The sequence below is a fragment of the Bufo gargarizans genome, chromosome 7 (assembly GCF_014858855.1).
Source record: "Bufo gargarizans isolate SCDJY-AF-19 chromosome 7, ASM1485885v1, whole genome shotgun sequence".
Lineage (NCBI taxonomy): Eukaryota > Metazoa > Chordata > Amphibia > Anura > Bufonidae > Bufo > Bufo gargarizans.
This window is the reverse complement of record NC_058086.1, coordinates 150,118,641-150,141,046: the sequence shown is the minus strand read 5'-3', so window position 1 is coordinate 150,141,046 and position 22,406 is coordinate 150,118,641. Positions and strand designations below refer to the sequence as shown.

Here is a 22,406-nt window from a genome sequence, read left to right as displayed (position 1 = left end):
GTGAAAATGGCCTTGTCCCAACTTTTTGGGGATTTGTTGACACCATGAAATTCTGATTCAACATATTTTTCCCTTAAAATGGTACATTTTCTCAGTTTAAACTTTTGTTCCGTGATTTATGTTCTATTCTGAATAAAATATTAGAAGTTGGCACCTCCACATCATTGCATTCAGTTTTTATTCACGATTTGTATAGTGTCCCAACTTTTTGGGAATCCGGTTTGTAGTTGTTCCAATAGCATTTGTCCCTCTGTATAGCTGCGGTATCGCAGCAGAACCGCACACAACTGCTGCACAATACAAATGCACTATAATATACTTTCTATGTTCTACGTATATCACACCCCTCAGTATGTCACACCTATCGATAGCACACCTATACCAGTCCTTAAAAGGACTTTTATGGCTCTATTAGCTAGCGTTTGGTGTCTCTAACAGTCTGTCCCTGTTCCACACTGCAACCTCTCTCTACACTGGCAAAAGACTGAATGTAAAATGGCGGCCATATCGAGTTTATTTATAGGGTAAGGGTGTGTCCATGTGCTAAAACATCTCAATTGGCTGTCCTGTCCCACCTGATGGATTTGTCATGGGTCAAAGTTCGGCACAATGCATAAGAATATGGTGCCGGCGACATCGCCATATGTTCGCATGTTCGACGAACCGCGAACCGCAAGGCCATCTCTAATGAGCATTTGTACAAATGATTATTCCCCATAATAGGCCAAATAATTATCCAATTCAAGGAGATCTTGAAGGGGTTATCCCATGAGTAATGAAACAAAAAGATAAAAACCATAAAGTACATGACAAGCTCTTTCTAACAAAGCTAGAACCAGCCATTTACCGTACCTTACATGGAACCAGAGATCATTCATTGCTCCAGTTGCTCCAAAAGGTTGTCAGCTGACAGGGTGAGTCCTTTCTCAGGGGGTTTGTTCTTTCTGCTGCAGCTTTCTCCCTGTAACTGGTGATGGACGAACATCGGCCGGGACGGTTCGCAAACGCGATTGCGCAAACGCTGTCAAATGTTTCAGCTCATATTTACAGCCACCAAATACTTACAAGATGTGCACACATCGTCCCACAACATGGACAGTGACATACCAGAGGGGGATCAATATCCAAAATTCCCACCAAAAATATGTATTTTAATCAGGGGCCATTTTTATGCGTCTTAAATTGAAACTCTAAAAAATGTGCCCTGCTGGAGCCTAGAAATTTTTTATTTTAGGCCACGGGAGTACAGGCCCCAAACATTAGGCATTCACTGGACAGAAAACATCAAGTGATTATGTGGCTGGAGGTATATTAGACGGTCATTAGATATAAATTTTACTGCAGGCCAGTGGAGTACAGCCCCCAAAAATTATTCATTTAATGTACAGAAAAGAACAAGCTTTGTCTTCTTCTCATTGTCTGTCGCTAGTAGAGGCCTAAGCATGACAGGCAGGTTCCCCCAGAAGTATCTTGCTGGATGAGCAGCCAATGAGCAGCCAATACCGCACTTGCAACACCCTCCACGTCGTTGAATAAACTGACTGGCCGATTCTCTCCTAAGAATTTTTTTTAATGTTATTATTAAATTTATTAAACATTTTATTATGAAATTTATTCTACATATATTATAACATTCGGTGTCTCCATGATCAATCTTCAGCGTGGGGGTCGCACATCGGTTCTACACACTTCCAAAATAAAGTGGGGCGAATAGATGATGGATGATCTTCCCAGAAGCTGCTTTTGGGAAACGCGGTTCATTTCTGAGACGTCTGTGTGGGAATCCGAACACCCTCTCCATCTCCGTGCACCACAGGATGTCCTCCTCCTCCTATGTTAGGAAAAATTTTATTTTTATTATAAAATGTTTTAAACATTTTATTATTAAATGTATTAAATAAAATAGGGATGCCCTCCTTTCCATTCCATGATGACTGGGAACCCCTGACGAAGAGACTGGGCCCTGGTTGGTTTGAATCGTGATTAAATTCGCAACTCTTCTGGGTTCCATGCAATCTTGAAGCTTTGTCTTCTACTCATTGTCTGTTGCTAGTAGAGTCCTAAGCATGCCAGGCAGGTTCCTCCAGAAGTGTTTTGCTGGCTAAGCAGCCAATACTGCACTTGCATCAATCTTGACAGGATTCGGCTCCAGGTGAAGAGTCATTTATTTTTATTTTTTTATACTTTCTCCATCGCAACACCATGTCATGGAATAAACAGAAGACTGGCAGATTCTCTCCTGTCTTACGCAACATTTAATTTTTATTATTAAATGTAATAAATATTTTAGCATTGATTTTATTAAACCAAAACTTGATTGAAATGATAAGAAAGTATACTTAAATTTGCCAAAACTGGCCTAATAACTCAAGTATGAACTCTGCCTTATAGGTCGATGTTAGTGTCAAGAAGAAGCACACTCCTTTTACACCCTTTTCAGCTGATTCCACATAGATGTCTACAGAACCTGTTCTATTACACGCTTATACAGGTAGAGCCCCCCCCCCCCCCCCCCCCCCCCCTGACAGAGTGGAGAGGATGTCAGCAGTAAGTTTGTGTTGAAGTCACTGATTATTTTGCCCTTCCTCTGATCCGTCAGAATAATAACCCACAAAAAACGGATCCGTTCTTTGGAGCATACGCCATCACCCGGTCAACATTTGCTCAGTATTGCTAATGCCAATAAAAACAGGAGTGGATCTAAAACAGAGATGACATGTGAATGGAATATTTGCATGTCTTCTGTATTTTGTACCCACTCCTGCTTTTGGCTACCAAATCATAAGCTAATTCTGATGGGACCATAGAGGCCTTACAGCTGCTACACAGACAGGATCTGTTGTGTGTCTAATTTTTCCTTCCTTCTGACAGGTCAGAAGAAAGGTCAAATAAATGATGATGTCAGCCATTAGGTGTGCCGAGGTAAATACAGTTCTGGTTACTCACCGTTATGTCGTCCCTGGGCAGGCCTGCACAAGTGATGAAGAGAACAGCACAGGAATTCCCTGGGGCACACTCTGGTTTAACCACCTCAGCCCCCTAGCTTAAACACCCTTAATGACCAGAACACTTTTTACAATTCTGCACTACACTACTTTCACCGTTTATTGCTCGGTCATGCAACTTACCACCCAAATGAATTTTACCTCCTTTTCTTCTCACTAATAGAGCTTTCATTTGGTGGTATTTCATTGCTGATGACATTTTTACTTTTTTTGTTATTAATCGAAATTTAATGAAATTTTTGCAAAAAAATGAAATTTTTCACTTTCAGTTGTAATATTTTTTTTTTAAAACAACATCTATATATACATTTTTCACAAAATTTATTGTTCTACATGTCTTTGATAAAAAAAAATGTTCGGGTAAAAAAAAATAGTTTGGTTAAAAGTTATAGCGTTTACAAACTATGGTACAAAAATGTGAATTTCCGCTTTTTGAAGCAGCTCTGAGCACCTGTCATGTTCCCTAAGGTTCTACAGTAAAAAAAAAACACAAATGACCCCATTACAGAAAGTAGACACCATAAGGTATTCGCTGATGGGCATAGTGAGTTCATAGAACTTTTTATTTTTTAAAGTTAGCGGAAAATGATGATTTAAATAAATAATAAACTTTTCCCATTTTTTTATACAAAGTTGGCATTTGGCCAAGATATTTATCTCACCCAGCATGGGTATATGTAAAATGACACCCCAAAACACATTCCCCAACTTCTCCTGAGTACGACGATACCACATGTGTGACACTTTTTTGCAGCCTAGGTGGGCCCCTAAAATGCCAGGGCAGTATAACTACCCCACAAGTGACCCCATTTTGGAAAGAAGACACCCCAATGTATTTCGTGATGGGCATAGTGAGTTCATGGAAGTTTTAATTTTTTGTCACAAGTTAGTGGAATATGAGACTTTGTTTGAAAAAAAAAAAAAAATCATTATTTTCCGCTAACTTGTGACAAAAAATAAAAAATTCTAGGAACTCGCCACTCACGGAATACCTTGGGGTGTCTTCTTTCCAAAATGGGGTCACTTGTGGGGTAGTTATACTGCCCTGGCATTTTAGGGGCCCAAATGCGTGAGAAGTAGTTAGAAATCAAAATCTGTAGAAAATGCCCTGTGAAATCCGAAAGGTGCTCTTTGGAATGTGGACCCATTTGCCCACCTAGGCTGCAAAAAAGTGTCACACATCCGGTATCGCTGTACTCAAAATAAGTAGAGCAATTTGTTTTGGGGTGTCTTTTTACATATACCCATGCTGGGTGAGAGAAATATCTCGGCAAAAGACAACTTTTCCCATTTTTTTTATACAAAGTTGGCATTTGACCAAGATATTTATCTCACCCAGCATGGGTATATGTAAAATGACACCCCAAAACACATTGCCCTAATTCTCCTGAGTACGGCGATACCACATGTGTGACACTTTTTTGCAGGCTAGATGCGCAAAGGGGCCCAAATTCCTTTTAGGAGGGCATTTTTAGACATTTGGATCCCAGACTTCTTCTCACGCTTTAGGGCCCCTAAAAAGCCAGGGCAGTATAAATGTGACCCCATTTTGGAAAGAAGACACCCCAAGGTATTCAATGAGGGGCATGGCGAGTTCATAGAATTTTTTTTTTTGGCACAAGTTAGCGGACATTTTTTATTTTATTTTTTTCTCACAAAGTCTCCCTTTCCGCTAACTTGGGACAAACATTTCAATCTTTCATGGACTCAATATGCCCCTCAGCGAATACCTTGGGATGTCTTATTTCCAAAATGGGGTCATTTGTGGGGTGTTTGTACTGCCATGGCATTTGAGGGTCGCCGCAATCATTACATGTATAGCCAGCATTAGGAGTTTCTGCTATTCTCCTTATATTGAGCATACAGGTAATGAGATTTTTTTTTTCCCGTTCAGCCTCTGGGCTGAAAGAAAAAATGAACGGCACAGATTTTTTCATTCACATCGATCAATATGGATGAAAAAATCTCTGCCAAAAAAAAAAAAGGAGGGGAAAGGCGTCTGCCAGGACATAGGAGCTCCGCCCAACATCCATACCCACTTAGCTCGTATGTCCTGGCAACCCCGATTTCTCCATTCACATCAATCGATGTGGATGAATAAATCATTGCCGGGATTTTTTATTTAATTTTTTATATACAAAGTGTTTGCCAAAGCATATGAACACCGCCGCCTCCTCAGCTCATATGCCTCGGCAAATGTATCTTTTACTGCAGAGGAGAAATCTCGTCTTGCAGCGCCGCATACACCGACTTTTGTGTAATCTGACAGCAGCGCAATGCTTCTGTCAGAATGCACATTAGTGCTGCAGCTAGTCAATCGGTTGGTCCACCTGGAAGGTAAAAAAAAAAAAAAAAAGAAAAAACCAGGCCACAACGCAATCAATTTATTAACTTTATAATAACATTTGAACGGAACATATAAACTTTATTTAACTTTTTGAACAGAACGTTAACTTTTTTGCTTACTGGTGATTTATTTTTTATTTTTATTTTTTACCTTTATAGGACAAACCTCTCCTTCCCCATGGGACAATGTGCAAAGGGCAAATCGCTCAAAGATGTGGTGAAGTACATTATGCACTTTGTCCCAGGTGAAAGGAGATGTTTGCAGCAACTGTGAGTAAAAGGGCCCTAATAGCCCTGTGTGCCTGTCCTGTCAGATGCAATCCCTATGCTAAGTGTACCTGTGTGTGGTACTTCCGGAAACACTCCCCAAAGCATAGGGCAGGGTGGTCAGGGCAGTCAGGACAGAAATAGCGGGTGTCACGCCTTATTCCACTTCTGCTACAGACACAACATCTTTTTCGGGGTGACGGTTGGGTTGAGGTACCAGCAACGACATTGGGGAAATGTCGCTCGTGCAGACGGCTCACTACACTGGTGGATGGGGCCACAGAACCTCCTGGATACAGGAGGTTCTCGATGATCTCTTCCTGAAATTTGAGGAAGGATCCTGTTCTCCCAGCGGCTCCATTCACACGTCCGCAATGTGTTTTGCGGATACACGGAGCCAAGGATCCGCAAAACACGGAAAGCGGCAATGTGCGTTCCGCATTTTGCGGACCGCACATTGCCGGCACTAATAGAATATGCCTGTTCTTGTCCGCAATTGCGGACAAGAAGAGGACATGTTCTATTTTTTTGCGGAAACGGAAGCACGGATGCGGAAGTGCAGATCTGCAAATGTGGATGCGGACAGCACATTCCGGCCCTATTGAAAATGAACGGGTCTGCACCTGTTCCGCAAAATTGCGGAACGGATGCGGATCCATTTTGCGGACGTGTGAATGGACCCTTACTGTAGAGAACAAAACTATTATATGCAGCCAACTGAATTAAATATACAGACACCTAGTTATACCAGCGTCTGGTGCGTTGGAAAACTAAATAGGGAGCCAACATCTGGTCATTGAACTCCACCCCTCCCATGAGCGAATTGTAGTCATGGACACAGAGGGGCTTTTCAATGACACTGGTTGCTCGTTCAATTTGTATTGTCGTGTCTGCGTTAATTGGAGGAGAGCATGTAAACGTCACGCTTGTCTCTCCATTTCACCGCGAGCAGTTCTTCATTACAGAAGGCAGCCCTCTCCCCCCTTGCAAGACGGGTGGTAACAAGCCGTTGGGGGAAGCCTCGGCGACTAGGTCGCGCGGTGCCACAGCAGCCAATCTGTTCTAGGAACAAATGCCTGAAGAGGGGCACACTTGTGTAGAAATTGTCCACATAAAGGTGGTACCCCTTGTCAAATAAGGGTGACACCAAGTCCCAGACTGTCTTCCCACTGCTCCCCAGGTAGTCAGGGCAACCGACCGGCTCCAGTGTCTGATCTTTACCTTTATAGATCCGAAATTTGTGGGTATAGCCTGTGGCCCTTTCACAGAGCTTATACAATTTGACCCCATACCGGGCACGCTTGCTTGGGATGTATTGTTTGAAGCCAAGGCGCCCGGTAAAATGTATAAGGGACTCGTCTACGCAGATGTTTTGCTCAGGGGTATACAAATCTGCTAATTTGTTGTTGAAGTGGTCTATGAGGGGCCGAATTTTGTGGAGCCGGTCAAAAGCTGGGTGGCCTCTGGGACGGGAGGTGGTGTTATCGCTAAAGTGCAGGAAACACAGGATGGCCTCAAATCGTGCCTTGGACATGGCAGCAGAGAACATGGGCATGTGATGAATTGGGTCCGTCTACCAATATGACCGCAATTCATGCTTTTTGGTTAGACCCATGTTGAGGAGAAGGCCCAGAAAAATTTCGGAAACTTGGACGGGTTTCCACCGGAAAGGCTGGGCATAAAAGCTTCCCGGGTTGGCGGATATAAATTGAGTGGCATACCGGTTTGTTTCTGCCACGACTATGTCCAAGAGCTCCGCAGTCAAGAACAGCTCAAAAAATCCCAGGGCCGAACCGATCTGAGCTGTCTCAACCCGAACTCCAGACTGGGCGGTGAAAGGGGGAACTAATGTTGCGGCTGAAGTTGGGGACTGCCAATCAAGGTTTGCTAGCACCTCAGGGACTCTAGGGGGTCTACGGGCCTGTCTGTACGGTGGCTGCGACGGGGTAACTATTGCACGTGCCACCGTACCAGCTTCAACTGCCCTTCTGGTGCTCGCCACTTAACCATGTTGTACGGCAGTGCTGGTACTAGGTCCAGGGTGGGCTGCGCTTCTGGTGTATGCCTCACCACGTAATCCGACAGCGCCAGCCCCACTCTGCTGCCCTTGAAGCGGATCCTGCGCAACCTGTGGTCTAGCAACACGGGGCCGGGTACGCCTGGTGCTATCAGGGACCTCAACCTCCTCGTCCGAACTTTGGGTCAGACTGCCACTGCTTTCTACAGGTTCATATTCTGACCTGCTAGATTCGTCAGATGAGGGTTCCCATTCCTCATCCGACTTGGTCAGAATTCTGTAGGTCTCTTCAGAAGAATACCCCTTGTTTGACATTTGGACTACTAAATTTAGGGGGTATTCCCTGAGACTACCCAAGAAAAAAAGCAAGCCTGTCTTACAAATGAGAGGCTAGCAAAGTACCAGAGGCCGCTGCGATTGATAAAAAATATCAAAACTGATTTTTTTATTGCCACAGCGCTTGGAAAGTGATTGTGCAGTGAGAAAAAAATAAAATAAAAATGTGTCACTGCGACGGGGCGGGCGTGGGTGAACGCACGTGTGGGCGACCGATCAGGCCTGATCGGGCAAACACTGCGTTTTGGGTGGAGGGCGAGCTAAGGTGACACTGATACTATTATAGATCTGACTGTGATCAGTTTTGATCACTTACAGATACTATAAAAGTACAAATGCTGATTAGCAGTACACTAATCAGTGAATCAGTGACTGCGGTGTGGTGGGCTGGGCGCTAACCGATTGCTAACTACCTAACCAAGGGGCCTAAACTATCCTAAAACCTATCAGTCAATACCAGTGAAAAAAAAAGTGACAGTTTACACTGACCACTTTTTTCCCTTTCACTAGGTGATTGACAGGGGCGATCAAGGGGTTAATTGGGGTGATGGTGGTGATCTGGGGGCTAAGTGAAGTGTTTGGTGTACTCACTGTGAACTGTGCTCCTCTGGTGAGACCAACCGACGAAAAGAATCAGCAGAGGAGCACAGCAGCCATTTAACACTTTATATTTATAAATATAAAGTGTTAACTGGCCTGTGATTCGTTTTCTTAAAAATCATCAGCCTGCCAGCGATGATCATTGGCTGGCAGGCTGATGATGCAATCCCCCTCAAACTTTTTCCGGCCCGCGATGCGCATGCGCGGGCCGGCTGTGAGCGTCATCTCGCGTCAATATGCGTGACTGTGCCTGAGACTGCCGCCTCCGGACCGCGATCCTGCGTTAGGGACACAGGCCAGATGGGTGTTCGAGGTGCCCTTGATGGTCTGTATTAATGTGCTTATGGCAAGGTCCCTTGTAGTCGTGACGCCAGTACCTTTTATGGTGGTACAACCATTTACTGTAGTGTTAACTGAGGAATTTGAGACTGAGACAAGGATGGTGCAAACTAGCTTATAATTATTACTGAACATTGCTCCTGGTAACAGTTACATCCAAGTATAAAACAGTCTCTAGTACATCCAGATATGAAATACAGTCTCTCTTGCATATGGGGGTAGGATATTGTAAATCCTCAGATAAAACAGGCTCTTTGTCTTTTACATATATGAAAGCTACTGCTTCAGACTAGGCTTTTGAAGTATAAAAGTCTTAGGCTGGTATTAACTCTCACCTTATTCTAACCTGAATCCTTGAACCTCTATTTTCAGTGCTTTTCTGACAGTTGGCCTAACTGTACTCATGATTTAAACTGGAGGTGTGAATGCCGGAAGCTGTGTCCTACACCTAATTGCAAAGGTGCCTGGGAAGCCGTTGAGTGCGGCCGTTTGCTATCTTTTGACTTGAATAAAATATACTAGTCCACTTGAATACTTGCTGTTTGCAGCTTATCACTGGTCACCCCAGAGGAGCGGGCTATAGAAGTAGATTTCTCACCTCTAGGCTGAATCTTGTAGGCTTTAACCCTGGACTGTGGAGCCAGCAGGCAGCTACATCATGGCTGCTCACTGACTAGACTTCAGGAAAGAACCTGAACACACACTCTATCTAACTAGGCCTGAGCTAAGCTATATATACACTGTAACACTGCCCCATCTAGTGGAGAATTTCGTGTAGTGCATACTAACTAGACCTGTATAAAGGATCTTACACATAGAATCACATAGTGACATGGAAGAATATGACATTAAATGAAGTAAAGCATACAGGCATAATATATGACAATAAAACACAATAAAACTAGTTTGCGGTGCCCATGATCATGAGTGGGACACTGCAGAAGCAGCATGAGGAGACAACACAGAGGCCCAATGACAAAGTCTGGAGGTAGCGGCAGCATCAGGAGGCCACAGAGTGGCACAATGACAGTGTGGAGGTGGCAGCAGTATGAGGAGGCCACCGAGTGGCACAATCACACAGTATGTAGTTGGCAGTAGTATGTGGAGGCCAACGAGTGGCCAGGTTACATAGTATGGAGATGGCAGCATCAGGAGGCCAGAGTGGCAAAGTGACATAGTGTGGACATGGCAGCAGCAGCATGATACAACAGAGTGGCACTGTGACATAGTGTGGACATGGCAGCACTAGGAGGCCACAGAGTGGCAAGGTGACAGCGTGGACATGGCAGCATCAGTAGGCCACAGAGTGGCAAGGTGACATAGTGTAGAGGTGGGTGGGAATACTAGTTCTTGATAAAGATGGTGGGTGAAAGAAGGAGCACTTGGCATCAGATGTGTGGCATCAGGCAGGTAACAGTATCAGAATAGTCGCTGAGGCAGGTAGCCAGAAAAAAATGGTCTCTTTTGTCAAAATGTTGGTGTGGCACCATGGATGATCTAGTTTGATGCATCAGGCATTGGTTGTGTGGAAATCCTGGCTGATCCACGCCTGATTCATCTTGATGCAGTGTCCAACTATGTGCTATATGTGGGCAATTTAAACTCTTGCTAATAATGCGATTTGTTACCAGCCACAAAGCGTGAGGAAATTCGCATTCGTTCAGAATCAAATTTTTCCTGAAATTCGGAATGAATTCTACTTCGTCAGCTTTGATTTGCTCAGATCACAACAGTTGCAATTAGTTGTTCCAATAGCGTTTGTCCCTCTGTGTAGCTGCAGTATCTCAGCAGAACCTCACACAACTGCCGCACAATACAAATGCACTATACAGGGAGTGCAGAATTAGTAGGCAAGTTGTATTTTTGAGGATTAATTTTATTATTGAACAACAACCATGTTCTCAATGAACCCAAAAAAACTCATTAATATCAAAGCTGAATATTTTTGGAAGTAGTTTTTAGTTTGTTTTTAGTTTTAGCTATTTTAGGGGGATATCTGTGTGTGCAGGTGACTATTACTGTGCATAATTATTAGGCAACTTAACAAAAAACAAATATATACCCATTTCAATTATTTATTTTTACCAGTGAAACCAATATAACATCTCAACATTCACAAATATACATTTCTGACATTCAAAAACAAAACAAAAACAAATCAGTGACCAATATAGCCACCTTTCTTTGCAAGGACACTCAAAAGCCTGCCATCCATGGATTCTGTCAGTGTTTTGATCTGTTCACCATCAACATTGCGTGCAGCAGCAACCACAGCCTCCCAGACACTGTTCAGAGAGGTGTACTTGTCACGACCCTTGGTCATGGTCGTGACTCCTTGGGTGCCGCATGCTGTTGCCCGCGGTTGGGGAGTTTGTCAACCGCAGCTGGGGCACTTAGTTGTTTGCCTCAGGTGCGGTTGCCGCGGACAACAAGTGTGCGTGCGGTTGCCCTTGGCAACGGGTTTTGTGTGAATGCCCGTTTGTGTGTCTGTGTGCACTTTGTGTTGTTTGTTGTGCACGAGGTGATGTTTTATGTGCACCTGGACTCCTCCCTTCACCTGCGGTTGTCCGCGGCAACGTCTGGCGATGTTTGCATGCTGTGGAGGTGTCTCGGCCTGTTGGCTGTTCTGGAAGACACGGTTGCCACGCATGCCGTTGCCGTCGGAGACAGGTGAGTGAGGTTGCGTGTTTTCCCCTTTATGTGAGTTTCCCTTCTGTGTTGCTGGAAGGGTTAACTCCCTTCCCAGTGTGTGTGACTTCACTGGGTGTGTGCTGATCGTTGGGTGGGGCCTCTTGGCCTATAAAGCCTCAGCCCCTGGCTGGGCTCAGTAGGTTGCTCTCAGCCATGCTGGCTGGAGCAGCCTCCTGTCTCCTCCATCTGCCTGGTGGGGACCATCCTTCTGGTCATAAACCTTTGTCAGTTTATTCTATGTTTCATGGTGTTATCTAGGTGTGTGTGGGGTTATCTTGTTAGTGCAGCTTATGGTTTCCTGGTTTCCCTTGTATGTCTGGTGTGTGCTGTGTCCTTTATGTTGCTGTGGACATCAGCACTTGTTCTTGGGTTCCAGGTTTGTGTGTCTGTGGCAGGTAAGTGCAGGACTAGTCTCACTTACCTGTCATTTCCATAAGTCTGTTATTGTATTCCCCTGTGTTGCTTGGCCGTTGAGACTCCTGCTCCCCCGTGCCAAGGAGGAGCAGGTCGTCTCACTCTGTCCCCTAGTACAGGGCCGACTTGAGGGTTCGTAGGGACTTTTAGGTTCCGGCGTATGAGCCCTCCTACCACCAAGGTCGGCTCATACTGACAGGAGACAGGGTCAGCGTTAGGGACGCTATAGGAGGTGACCTGCTCCCTAACTCTGTGGTCCCGGCCAAGGGGTAACCCCACCATCTCCTGGCACCGCACGGCTGGGGGTTTCCCCCACCGCCAGCCGTGACAGTACTCTTTTCCCTCCTTGTAAATCTCACATTTGATGATGGACCACAGGTTCTCAATGGGGTTCAGATCAGGTGAACAAGGAGGCCATGTCATTAGATTTTCTTCTTTTATACCCTTTCTTGCCAGCCACGCTGTGGAGTACTTGGACGCGTGTGATGGAGCATTGTCCTGCATGAAAATCATGTTTTTCTTGAAGGATGCAGACTTCTTCCTGTACCACTGCTTGAAGAAGGTGTCTTCCAGAAACTGGCAGTAGGACTGGGAGTTGAGCTTGACTCCATCCTCAACCCGAAAAGGCCCCACAAGCTCATCTTTGATGATACCAGCCCAAACCAGTACTCCACCTCCACCTTGCTGGCGTCTGAGTCGGACTGGAGCTCTCTGCCCTTTACCAATCCAGCCACGGGCCCATCCATCTGGCCCATCAAGACTCACTCTCATTTCATCAGTCCATAAAACCTTAGAAAAATCAGTCTTGAGATATTTCTTGGCCCAGTCTTGACATTTCAGCTTGTGTGTCTTGTTCAGTGGTGGTCGTATTTCAGCCTTTCTTACCTTGGCCATGTCTCTGAGTATTGCACACCTTGTGCTTTTGGGCACTCCAGTGATGTTGCAGCTCTGAAATATGGCCAAACTGGTGGCAAGTGGCATCTTGGCAGCTGCACGCTTGACTTTTCTCAGTTCATGGGCAGCTATTTTGCGCCTTGGTTTTTCCACACGCTTCTTGCGACCCTGTTGACTATTTTGAATGAAACGCTTGATTGTTCGATGATCATGCTTCAGAAGCTTTGCAATTTTAAGAGTGCTGCATCCCTCTGCAAGATATCTCACTATTTTTGACTTTTCTGAGCCTGTCAAGTCCTTCTTTTGACCCATTTTGCCAAAGGAAAGGATGTTGCCTAATAATTATGCACACCTGATATAGGGTGTTGATGTCATTAGACCACACCCCTTCTCATTACAGAGATGCACATCACCTAATATGCTTAATTGGTAGTAGGCTTTCGAGCCTATACAGCTTGGAGTAAGACAACATGCATAAAGAGGATGATGTGGTCAAAATACTAATTTGCCTAATAATTCTGCACTCCCTGTATATAAATTATATAATTATATAAAAGGTATATCACACCCCTGCCTCAATCAGTTCTTTTTGGGGGGGCAACTGGTATATCACACCCAGTGGTGTAGCGTGGGTTGCCAGCACCCAGGGCAAGCCATGTATTGCGCCCCCCCAAACCTGTGGACTCGCCCCTTTTTACAGATAATGTAGTAGATGTCACCTGCAGTCCTATGTAACACCACAGATAACACAGTGATAACTCTGAGTACAGATAATGTAGTTGATGGGTGTGAGGCCCCAGAATTCAGAACACGTACAGTGTGACCTGAATTCTGGGGCCAGGATGCGGCAGGGTGGGCCAAATTCTATATCCACCCCCCAAACCCTACCGTGAAACAGCATCACAAACCTCATCCATCCAGTGACATCTCCTGTGATGTAGACTTTCCTCAAAGTCTTCATTCAGAGATAAGACCTCCATGACACCTTCTTTCAGCTGCGTCTCTACAGAGTTTGACAGAAAACATTTTTAGATTCCTCACTTTACTATCATCTGCCCCTCCTTGTACCTCAACACTGTTATCCTGCTGCCCCCCAATACTGTGGTAGAGCCCGACAGATAGGAGGACCAGAGTTGAGGCACACTCTTATATACTAATATTACAGAGGGGCCATTATATATTATAATAATACATAGGGGGCTATTATATATTATAATAATACACAGGGGGCTATTATATATTATAATAATACACAGGGGGCTATTATATACTATAATAATACAGAGGGGGCTATTATGTATTATAATAATACAGAGGGGCTATTATATATTATAATAATACAGAGGGCCCATTATATATTATAATAATACAGAGGGGGCTATTATGTATTATTATAATACAGAGGGGCCATCATATATTATAATAATACAGAGGGGCCATTATATATTATACTAATACAGAGGGGACATTATATATGATAATAATAAAGAGGGAGCTATTATATATACTAATAATACAGAGGGGGCTATTATATATACTAATAATACAGAGGCGGCCATTATATATTTGAATCCGTGTGAAGGGGGCACAGCGGAGGCAAAACCACTGTGTAGGGATGAGCGAATTTCATGTTATAAAATTTGTTTGTGCTTTGTTTGGTGGTAGAAGCAGAATTGCATTATGGATTCCGTTGGATTCTAAGTCATAGAACTGCGTTATGGTCCGTGGTAACGGAATCCATAATGCAATTCTGCTTTTACCACCAAACAAAGTGTAAACAGATTTCAAAATCTGAAATTCGCTCATCTTTACCACTGTGTGGAGGGGGCACAGAGGAGACAAAACCCACAGTGTGGAGAGCGCACGGACGAAGCAAAACCACCTTATGGAGTTAACATACCTAATGTAAGGGGGATGTACTGTATGGTGAGCAATGTAACTGTGGGTGACTTTATAAAAGCTTCTAGCAGCTCTCACACCCCTCATATACTCCACTACAAACACATAATACAGGCCCCAAACCCCTCACCAGAAATCACTGACCACAGCATACTGTAAGTGCCTGCACTCTCCCTGCTCTGCTTCTCCTTACAGCCCTTTTCCTGCATCTGGCTCAGTCTGTAAGGGGCGGGAGGAAGCGGTCACATGATCTCATGACGTCATGCCCTCGAAGAAGCCAATACATTCTAGACCTGTCCTGAAGCCTATGAGGCAGAATGAAATGCCTGCTTCCCTCCTTTAAAAAATGCCTGCTGCCGGGCGCCCCCTGCAATTTGGCGCCCGGGGCAATGTCCCCCCCCCCCACGCTACGCCAGTAGAAATTATTGGTTCCAATAGTGTTTTTCACTCTGTGTAGATGCGGTTTGTGTCCCTAACAGTCTGTCCCTGCTCCACACAGCAACCTCTCCCTACACTGGCAAAAGACTTAATGTAAAATGGTGCCCAGATCAGGTTTATTTATAAGGTAGGGGGTGTGTCCATGTGCTGAAACGTCTCAATTGACTGTCCTGTACCACCTGATGGATGTGTCATGGGTCAAGGTTCTTCACAATGTAAAAGAATATGGCGGGCTCGAATATCGCCATATGTTCGCCCGTTCGGCGAACAGCGAACGAGCAAAGTTCACCGCAAAGAGACCACCGGGCGAACTGTAAGGCCATCTCTCCCTGTAACTATTACAGTTTCTAACAGAAGATATGGCAGTTAAAGGATGTAACTGAGCATGTGTGACCACCTCAATAAGGTAATGAAAAATAAGGAGAAAGGAAACAGCAGTTGGCATTACACAAATTTATTTTATTAAGTTCCTCAGTCGCTGTATTAAATATTTAATTACCGTACATCCAAAAGTATTGAGATCCAGTTGCTGTTTTGAAATATGTCAAATATTTTTTCATGGTACAACCCCTTTAAGTTAATACTTTCCATATAGTAGACAGTATTAGCAGATCTACCCCACTGTATTAGTTTTGCCTGGAGTGTTGTACTGAAACATGTAAATTCAATATATTTAGACATTGTGTTACTAATAACACTTATCTGATATCCATAGTATAGGGATAAGGATTTGGTCACTGAGGGTTTGACAGCTGGGACCCCCCTATGATCACAAAAATGGGGGTCTGCAATTGCTGCTGAACTGACCCATAAGAATGGAGTATGTGCCAACTCTGCGCCATTCACTTGCATACAGTGCTCGTAGAAGTCCCATCAAACTGAATGGAATGGAGGACACACATGTCGTCCACTGCTACATTCTCATGGGTCAGTCCGGCAGCACTTGCGGAACCTCATTTTGGTGATTGCAGAGGGGTCAACCACTGGATAGGAGATAAGGCACAACCCTTTTAACCAGTGGCAATTTACGGTAGTTTCGGATATTTAGTTTTGTTGTTGAAGGCTTTAAGGGTGCAACCATGTGGAGCAGGCAAGCCACAGTTTCAATATGTGAGCGCAGTACCCACAAAACCATGCTCCTATTAACAATGAAAACCAAATAAACAATTCAGTCCTAATAAGTTAATTTGAGCCCATTGTGACTCGCTTGGTAATTAGTGATGAGCGGCAGGGGCGAATATACTCGTCATATATTCGCAAATTCAAGATTATTTTCTTGATTGCGAAAAATCGGCAATGTAATACAGGCGTGGGTCACTTTTGCTACATTTTCCAAGCTGCTAGAAGTTTCCAGAGACTGGAGAAAATGGTTGGCACGGCAGAACAATAAAAATGGCTTTATATGCAGTTAGAATGCTCCAATATATTTGCGATTGCGCCAATCAGCACTAATGATGTAAGTATTTTGGCGCAATACGTGAAACTTCCCATTTTAGCAGGTCTACATATATGTATGGACAGCAGAACCTATCACACTACCTAACACCCTGCACTGCAACAGCTACACTATATCAGGATATAACCTACACTGACTATCTGTATATATATATAAAAGCTATCTAACTATCTATCTACTGTAGTGTGGAAAGCACAGAGCACAGCAATGACACTGCGGTCTCTCTCAGAACTTTAAAAAACTGGAGAAAATGGCTGCTGGGGAGGTTCTTATATAGTAAGGGGTAGGCAGCTTTCCTATTGGTTGCTAGGGATGTTGCTAAGCTCAGACAAAGTCATTGCAGCCTTCTCATTGGCCCACAAGTAAGAAGGGAGGTTACTGATGAATTCACAATTCGAATATTCGCACTATTACTAGTGGTAATCTGTCAAAAGGAATTGTGCTTTGCTGAAATAAAACTTTATCAATTCTAAAGGGCATTCTCAAATATATCTACTGTATGCATAATAGATTATGTAGATCATGTAAATCATTTTCATTATTTTCAAATATATGTTGAATATACAGGTCCTTTTTAAAAGAACCGATGGTTAATGACCATTTCCCCAGCCAAATTTTATGTGGAGCAATAAGGATAAAACCACACATCAGAAAGTTCACTGAATCATCCGTCGTGTTTGAGGATGGCTCTATAGTAGATGGTTTGGATGAAGTTATCTTTGCAACAGGATACAGCATCTCCTTTCCATTTCTGGATGACTCCATCGTCAGAGTGAATGATAACAATGTTACCCTGTACAAGAATGTTTTCCCTCCTCACCATGAGAAACCTACTCTGGCATTTATAGGGCTTGTCCAACCTCTTGGATCTCTACTTCCAGTATCGGAGCTTCAGGTCCGTTGGGCTACCAGAATATTTAAAGGTACTTTTTTTTTATACAATACATTCATCATAATCTCAAAATTGCAATGTGTTTATCAGAATGATAGCACCACAGTCTTCTTAGCACTTTTTAACATTGAGTTATCAAACATGAGACGACACAGCAGGGAATTATCGGAACAGTTTTTTCCCCCCAATAATTGCCTTCTAGTTATGGGAGGTGAAAGGAACATTTACATGTATAGGGGTGAATGATGGCTAGAGTGATTGCTTGTCCTCATGTGCATTCATTGTCTCTGAGCTTGAAATCACTGTTTAGGAAGCACAATCTGCTGCCCAGAAACAATGATTTTAGTGTCTGTACCAGTGATACTCTTACCCAATCAACAAGCATTTGCTCATTCATTGGGTGATTGGCATAACCACCTTTAGACAGGGCAATTATCAGAAATGAGCGTTCCTAGGACTGCTCAATCCCTATAATTGCCTAAAACATTGGCCCGTGTAAAGGAGTCTTAAAAGTTATGGATCTGCAGCTGATTTTCACATCCTAATCTTTGTTATGAGGCCCTATGAGATCTTATTAAGTGTTTGGCAGTGCTCTAGTCCCTACTCCATCTCGATGTCATCTGGGTGGGATGCACAGCTGGACACGGTAGTTACAGATCCGGCAGGCTGTTCCCCTGCCGGAACAGCCTGCTGGAACCAATAACGCTTGGGTGAAACAAGCCTAAGGCTTAAATGGCATTTTATTTCCCAATTTCAACCCACAAAGTATATTATTTCCCATTTATCAATACAAGTTATGGTGAATTAAATGGTGCTGTTAACAAATCCAACTTTTCACGCAAAAAACAAGCCCCCATACAACTATGTAAATCTAAAAATGAATAGAAAAGTAACAAAAAAAAACATTGCTCTTGGAAGACAGGGAGGAAAAAAAAAAGTTTTTTTTTAATGTTTCATGAAAGGGTTAATTTAAACATAGTCTGCAGGTAAATGAGTGTTAAACCAGGCACAATGAGTGGTAGGGCTTGCACCCCATAGTCTAACAGTACTTCTTTGATCTGTTGCATTCATGAGATGATCAGAGATTAGAGTGCTCTGGGAGCCAGTTTGAGCCTGTCAGTGCATCCTAGTTTTGATCCTTTTCTTTGCCAGCCATCCTCTCTTTTGTAGACGATTGTGAGGACCAGACTTCTGAATTGCCATCTCACCTGACCCTGAAATCTCCTACCTCTGCCATTCGATACACAACAATGGCACATGCATAGTACAGAAAATTACTCTGGCTGGTTCCCGCATCTCACAAGTACCTATAAAAATGGTGGAGATGGGGAAAGGGGGGGGGGGGGCTCAGAGAAGATGAAGGAGGAGCAAAAGGTGCACAGAGTGGCTTGGGTCCACCCTCCATAAACTTAGCAGACTATTGGCATATTGACTAAAGTATGTTTTTCTCCAGAATAGAGAAAATGATCACTAATTGAGGTTTCATCATATTCAGCAGTGCTGGCCCTACAAGATATTGTGCATGGTTTACCAGAGCAGTTCCTGGTGACAAGCACCCTTTAAGTTAAGTTGTATTACGTATGTGACCATAATTGAAATACCACATCAACTGCACAGTGAAAGATGAATTTCAAATAGTTCTCTTTGGTTTACGACATCTTATTATTATTTTTTTACAGGTGCTGCATGGTTACCTCCTGTGGCAAAAATGGAAGCCCACTTTAAGAAGAGTTTAGAACTCAGAAGAAAACGGTGAGTTTCTTCAGTATGTTACATTATTTTATGGCATAACAAGCAGATCATAAACAGGAAACTTCTTAGGTAAATAGTAATAATATAACTAATTCATATTTCAGAAAGAATTTGTAACACAATTGAGTGCTGCACTAATGCACCATCCAGAGGCTAGTTACACCATCCATAGCAGGGCTAGATTTAGGTTACATGGCACCCTCTGCGAGTCTTTTTGGTGCCATCCCCCCGGCCCCAACACACACACCTCTGCCACCATTATAGGATATTAAAAACATACATTTTTAAAAGTAACCTAATTTTATTGAGAAAAGAATGCACAGCTAATGCTTTAAAGGGGCTGTCTCACTTGAGAAAATTATATTTATCATGTACATATCGTTATACAGTTCAGACCAAAAGTTTGGACACACCTTCTCATTCAAAGAATTTTCTTTATTTTCATGACTATGAAAATTGTAGATTCACACTGAAGGCATCAAAACTATGAATTAACACATGTGGAATTATATACATAACAAAAAAGTGTGAAACAACTGAAAATATGTCATATTCTAGGTTCTTCAAAGTAGCCACCTTTTGCTTTGATTACTGCTTTGCACACTCTTGGCATTCTCTTGATGAGCTTCAAAAGGTAGTCACCTGAAATGGTTTTCACTTCACAGGTGTGCCCTGTCAGGTCTAATAAGTGGGATTTCTTGCCTTATAAATGGGGTTGGGGGGAACATCAGTTGCGTTGTAGAGAAGTCAGGTGGATACACAGCTGATAGTCCTAGTGAATAGACTGTTAGAATTTGTATTATGGCAAGAAAAAAGCAGCTAAGTAAAGAAAAACGAGTGGCCATCATTACTTTAAGAAATGAAGGTCAGTCAGTCCTAAAAATTGGGAAAACTTTGAACGTGTCCCCAAGTGCAGTCACAAAAACCATCAAGCACTACAAAGAAACTGGCTCACATGCGGACCGCCCCAGGAAAGGAAGACCAAGAGTCACCTCTGCTGTGGAGGATAAGTTCATCCGAGTCACCAGCCTCAGAAATCGCAGGTTAACAGCAGCTCAGATTAGAGACCAGGTGAATGCCACACAGAGTTCTAGCAGCAGACACATCTCTAGAACAACTGTTAAGAGGAGACTGTGTGAATCAGGCCTTCATGGTAGAATATCTGCTAGGAAACCACTGCTAAGGACAGTGTAATGACCGGTGTCACGCACAGGGAGGAAAACAGGGAAAGCCCTGCCTAAGGGAGAGGGAAAGGTGGTGACCCCTAACTCACCTTGCGGCTGGCACCTGACTGCTCTGACGTCCCTAGACGGGTTCCTCACCCGTGCGGCGATCACGTGCCTAAACCCTGGCTTTCCCTGAAATGAGCCCTAGATAGTGAACGGGCCGGTGGGATCGCTAGTCCTCACCACTGCACTAAGAGGGAAACACCAGGGAGAGGACAGACAAACACAAACACCCAGGTGGACGACAACAACTGTCCACAAAGGTCCAACAGGGATCCGGAGGGTAGCGTTCTGAATCAACAGTCAGAGAACGCAGCAACACAGCTCCAGTGGGTCAGGATAGATGTCCAGGCAGGAAGCTCTATCTCTGGCAACCAGAGAAGTGTGAGAGAGGAATATAAGGAGGTTTGGGAGTGCTGGACAAGGAACAGCTGAGGAGAAGGAGCTACGGATCCCTGAGTGAGCCAAAAGGGTTTGCAAAGCAAACCCAGAAAGCTACCATAAGGAAAACAGCCCTATCTTAAATAGAGCGTGCAGCCAACCGCTGCGACTTCCTGACCCCGGGTATAACGGAGTCAGGCGTGGTTCTCGATACCCTCGTGACAGTACCCCCCTCTCTACGAGGGGCCTCCAGACACTCAGGACCAGGTCTCTCAGGATGAGAAGCATGAAAAACCCGAACTAACCTGTCGGCGTTTACCTCAGACGCAGGAACCCACATTCTTTCCTCGGGACCGTAACCTCTCCAATGCACCAGATATTGAAGAGAGCGGCGGACCCGACGAGAATTAACAATTTTGGATATCTGAAATTCTAGATTACCATCCACGACAACAGGAGGGGGTGGCAGCGGTGATGGTTCTAGAGGTGGAACATATTTTTTGAGTAACGACTTATGAAAAACATTATGAATTTTAAAAGTCTGAGGTAACTCCAGGCGAAAAGCCACGGGGTTGATGATGGCTACAATTTTGTAAGGGCCAATAAACCTAGGACCCAGTTTCCAAGAGGGAACCTTCAATTTAATATTCCTAGTAGTGTACAACCACACATAGTCATTCACTCCTAGGTCCGGACCTGGCGACCGTCTCTTATCAGCCATGCATTTGTATTTACCTCCCATATTTTTCAAGTTAGCTTGCACCTTCTGCCATACCGATGAAAGAGATGACGAAAAACGTTCCTCTTCGGGAACCCCAGAAGACCCCCCCTCTTTGAAAGTACAAAATTGGGGATGAAAACCATATGCACCAAGAAATGGTGACTTGCCAGTGGATTCCTGACGACGATTATTTATGGCAAACTCAGCTAACGGTAAATATGATGACCACAACTCTTGGTTTTCAGACACAAAACATCTTAGATATGTCTCAAGGTTTTGGTTGGTTCGCTCAGTCTGTCCATTCGACTGAGGATGGAAAGCTGAGGAAAAGGACAAGTGTACCCCCAAACGGGAACAAAAAGCTTTCCAAAATTTAGAAATAAACTGGGTACCCCGATCCGAAACAAAATCGGAGGGGACCCCGTGAAGCTTCACGATTTCACTGACGAATACCTGAGCAAGAGTCTTAGCATTAGGTAGTGCGGGTAACGCAATGAAGTGTACCATTTTGCTAAACCTGTCCACTACTACCAAAATCACTGTTTTACCCGCAGACAAAGGTAAGTCAGTGATAAAATCCATTGACAGATGTGTCCACGGTCTATTGGGAATGACGAGTGGTAATAGAGACCCTGCAGGACGTGTATGTGAAACTTTTGCGCACGCACAGGTAGAACAAGAAGACACAAAATCCAATACATCCTGACGCAACCTTGGCCACCAAAAACGACA

At 43.9% G+C, this 22,406-nt stretch overlaps 1 protein-coding gene across 3 annotated transcripts in view; it reads left to right on the top strand.

The window, feature by feature from the left end:
* Window positions 1–22,406, top strand: part of LOC122943764 (dimethylaniline monooxygenase [N-oxide-forming] 2-like) — a 111,591-nt gene that overhangs the window by 75,793 nt on the left and 13,392 nt on the right. For all 3 annotated transcript variants that reach the window (XM_044301773.1, XM_044301771.1, XM_044301772.1), the window contains exons 7-8: window positions 17,270–17,625; window positions 19,274–19,346. In XM_044301773.1, the coding sequence (XP_044157708.1) occupies window positions 17,270–17,625; window positions 19,274–19,346 (429 nt within the window). The remainder of the gene's footprint in view (window positions 1–17,269; window positions 17,626–19,273; window positions 19,347–22,406) is intronic.